A 4,532-nucleotide genomic window follows, 5' to 3' on the forward strand; every position below is an offset into this window, starting at 1 on the left:
TAATCCCATTGATCCAGTAGACATGAATGAATATGAAACAATCTTCCAGCCATAGACGAAACATCTTCAAAACTATTCTTAAATGGGGATTTCTCCATCCATGCCTCTAAGAGCATTATATTAGCCTATTAGCTGTAGCAGTATTGCCACAAATAAACTAAGATGAAGAATAATAACCTTACACAACAAATCAATATAGCAAAAGTCTTGAAGCCCAAATCAGGAGATGCAGTGGATAGGTTATTTCAGCAAGTGTTCAATCCTAAATCCCATTTCAAACTCACTCAAGGGTGGAAATGAAAGGGTATGCAACAGAGGTCTGTACAATGACACATTCATAGAAGTATAAGCCAAAGTAGTAATATGCGAAGCATTCCTCACAACACTAGCTTATATTGGGTTTGTGCCCATCTTGGCGTTGGATCAATTAGTTCGCCCTCAGGAAATGGAGACCAATTTCGGCGTCTTGGCTACTCTATTTCCTCTGCTAATTATAAGCGTTTTTCTCTGCAGATGTTTATTCATGTCAAATAGGAAGACAAATGTTCCGCTGAATTGGCCTCTAGTAGGCATGATGCCTTCGTTGCTGTGGAATCTTGGCAATTTCTACAAATGGGCAGCAACAATACGTGGGAGTCTGAACTTCACGTCTGGTGTTTTCAAGGCCAAATTTGATGTTATTACATCTAGTCCTCCGAATTTAGCGTACATTCTTGAGAACAAATGCTCTAATTTTGTCAGGGCTACCTCTGACTGTGTCTATGATATATTTGGAGATGGGTTATTTGCCGATGAACATCAAAGGCGAGCCACTGATATGGTACTGAACAACAACGATTTCCAAGATTACAGAATAAATTTCACACAAAAATTGGTGCAAGAAAAGCTTGTTCCAATTCTGGAAGAGGCCTACAAGAAGGATTCGGTTACATATCTTCAGAGTGTATTTCATAGCTTTGCATTTGATAGTTCAAATTGCATGGTAATAACAGTGATGCCAAGTCTAATTAACATATCTTCTGATAGTAAAAAAGATAAACCAAAACATTATAATGCTTCATATGTATTAATGGATAAACCCCTTCAATGTGTAAACTTCAAAGTGTAAAGTCTAGACAACCCCCTCTATAATCAATTTCAAAGTGCGACCCCATTCGTTGGCGGAGTTTCTCGACCACTCCCGCATCCAACTGCAGTTTTGGACATTCTGTGGCATAAAGTGATGCAGTTTTGGACATTTGTGGCATAAAGCGACCGCAACGACGCATAATATTAGATACCTTCCACTTCTTCCGACTCATAACACCTCGGAACCAATAGTTCTTGAAGCTTTGTCAGCGGCCGCAATCCCCGTATTCTCTCCACCTTCACACATCCAGTTGCCCGCAACGTCCTCAGAGATACCAATGTTGCCCGCAACTCCTCTAATTCTATGCAATCTATAATGTCCAGCCTCTGAAGTTTTGTAAGACCATAAATCTTATCCATTTTCCTCAAACTATGACACCTACGCAATTGCAAATCTAATAGTGTATTTGGCAATGTTCCAACCTCCACCAGACTATTGTAGCGCATGATGAAAAGGTATTGAAGGTTGAAGCAAACACCTTCAGCGAATGATACCTCTGATATCCCTGTTTTATGGAGAAATAACCTTCGGAGCCGCGGAAGTATGAAGTGGTCAATGGAAGACTCCAAATCACTCCATGTTTCTCTTGTTCCTTTGACCTTCTCCTTAAACGGCAGTTCACGTATCAACGGACAATTTTCTACCCTCAACTCAGTCAATTGAGTCAATAGTCCAACCGAAGCGGGCAAACAGTTCAATTTCCTGCAGCGCTCTATTCTCAATTCCTTCAAGTTCCTCAAGTCACCCAGCGAAGCCCACAAACATTTCAATTCCTTGCAGTCATAGAGCTGCAATTCCTTCAAGCTCTTTAAGGAACATAGTGAAGACAGTAGCGCGTCCAACAAAGCGCTTACTTCCAGAAACTCCAAATCAGGTAGCTTTCCAATTGCACTCAACAATTCTTTTAAATTTTTAACTGCCAAATATAACTTTTGAAGTGATCATAGAGCTGCAATTCCTTCAAGCTCTTTAAGGAACATAGTGAAGACAGTAGCGCGTCCAACAAAGCGCTTACTTCCAAAACCTCCAAATCATGTAGCTCTCCAATTGCACTCGACAATTCTTTTAAATTTGTAATTGCCAAATATAACTTTTGAAGTGACACTTGATGTACACTTGCAATGGTGTTGGTGTACATGCACTTAGACTAGCTCTGTTGGTGTACATGCACCTAGATTAGCTCCAGTTAACTTATTGCTTGCATGTGGAACATGTACACATTAACATAAGATAAAGCACACTTAGCTTTAGTTAGCTTTAGTTATTGCATGTACAACTAAGCTTAACTTAGTTGCTTTTATGTATTTATTCTAAAACTAATATTGTAGAATCAATTTTTCATTCTTTTCTCAATTCTTGCTCGCTTCCTTCCTTCTCTTGCAAGCTTGTTTATTGTTTTGCAGATCTAGATCTGTGTATCTCAAAAATCTTACATGGTATCAGAGCACAGGGATTTGTAACCAGTGCACAAGCAATTTTATTTGCAGGTTCAGAAGATTGAAGCAACAACAAAGAATGGAGTCTAAATTAGAGTTTCCACAATCGGCAATTCTCACTCCATATAATTATTTCGAATGGAAGCCAAAGATTCAACTTCATCTCAGAAGTAGAGGCTTATTTCGAATAACCATGGAAACGGAAGTTGAACCAACATCGGCAATGGAGAAAACAAGATATTTCAATCGCATGGACGAGGCCTTCGGCATCCTATGGTTATCTATTTCTCCAGAACTGCTATTTCATGTTGAATCATGTTCAACTCCAAATGAAGTATGGAAAATTTTGGAAGGATTGTTTGGAAAACAGGATGAAATGCAAGGTCACATTCTCGAAAATGAGTTAAACTCATTAGATCCGAGAAACTTTGAGAACATTCAAGATTTTTTCACAAGGTATAAAGCCTTGTTGGTTCAGCTGAAAGGATGCGGGGTCGACAAATCCAAGCAAGAAAATCAGTTGATTCTTTCCATTTTATCAAAACTTGGTCCAGAGTATGCAGTATTCGTCTCTACATTCCACACAGTCAAATCTGCAACTGGTGCAGCTTGGAAGATGCCCTCACTGGATTCTTTTATTCCTCTTTGATGCATGAGCAAGATAAGCTCATCAAAATGGGCACACTTAAAAATTCCAAAGCGCATGCACTTACTGTGCATGCAAAAGGAAAGGAAAATTCCAAAGACCATCAGAAAGGAAAAGGGAAGAAGGATCTTGATCCAAGAAAGGTAGGACATCCCAAACCCCCTGATGGATCATCTGGCTCAAAGGAAAGGAAAGGAACGAAAGGGCAATCAATGTGCAATTATTGCCACCGTGGTTTTCATCCTGAATCTGCATGCATGAAGAAGACTATAGATCTTATGGCGCAGACACTCCAGCAACACAATCTTGGAGACCACATTCCTGAGAATGCTAAGAAGAAGTTTGGAGAAAAAGCACCAGATCCAAGAGGTAACGGGCATGATTTGATTGCTCTTCATTCTGCACCACAGGAATGGATCATCGATTCAGGAGCTTCACATCATATGGCTTCTTCAAAGGAATCCTTTTCTTCTCTACATGCATACTCAGGTCCTCCCATTCTCATGGGGGATAATTCTGCAGTTGCAGCAACTGGACAAGGAAGAGTGCAATTCAAAGATGGAAGTTTTGAAAATGTCTTGCATATTCCAAGGCTTTCTGTGAATCTTCTCTCAGTGTATCAGATGACACACACAGGCAGCGGAAGGAAAGTGGAATTTACCCCAGATTCCGTGAGCATTTATGACATGCAAACCAATTTGAAGATTGCATCTGGCAAGGTAAATGATCAATCTCGTTTGTATACATTTTCTGATTTTGTTCCTCAATCAGATTCTATTTTGCTACTTACGCATGCAAATGAAGAAAGTAGGATTTGGCACGAGAGATTTGGGCACTTGAATTTCAGATATATGCAACAGCTTAGTAAGCAAGGGATGGTCAAAGGATTGCCAACCATTGAATTTTCAGATGGTGTTTGTAATGGATGTGCTCTTGGAAAGCATCCACAAGAAAAATTCGAGAAGGGGCATGCATGGAGAGCCTCTTCACCTTTGGAACTTGTACACAATGATCTCATGGGTCCATTTTCGGTGCTTTCAATGAGCAAAGCAAGATATGTGTTGTCATTTATAGATGATTACACAAGATTCACTTGGGTTTACATCTTGAAACTCAAGTCTGAAGTTTTTCAACATCTAAAGATTTTCAAAGCGCATGCGGAAAATCAGTCTGGAAAACGCATCAAAATACTCCGCACAGATAATGGGACGGAATATGTCAACAAAGATATCAAGAATCTTTGTGATGAAGCAGGCATACAGTTGCAGCATACAGTTCCTTACACTCCATAGCAAAATGGCGTGGCTGAAAGGAAAAATCG

The 4,532-nt window shown here is 39.8% G+C and overlaps 1 protein-coding gene across 1 annotated transcript; it reads left to right on the forward strand.

The window, feature by feature from the left end:
* The first annotated feature begins 445 nt into the window (after positions 1–445).
* Positions 446–1,249, forward strand: LOC149181856 (alkane hydroxylase MAH1-like). The gene is made up of 2 exons (XM_089414347.1): positions 446–982; positions 1,229–1,249. The coding sequence occupies exons 1-2, from the start codon at positions 446–448 to the stop codon at positions 1,247–1,249; spliced, it is 558 nt and encodes a 185-aa protein (XP_089270473.1).
* Positions 1,250–4,532: the final 3,283 nt, after the last annotated feature.

Source organism: Pinus tabuliformis, chromosome 3_2 (genome assembly GCF_031772625.1).
Source record: "Pinus tabuliformis cultivar Carrire ecotype Pingquan chromosome 3_2, CPIR1, whole genome shotgun sequence".
Taxonomy (NCBI): Eukaryota; Viridiplantae; Streptophyta; class Pinopsida; order Pinales; family Pinaceae; genus Pinus; species Pinus tabuliformis.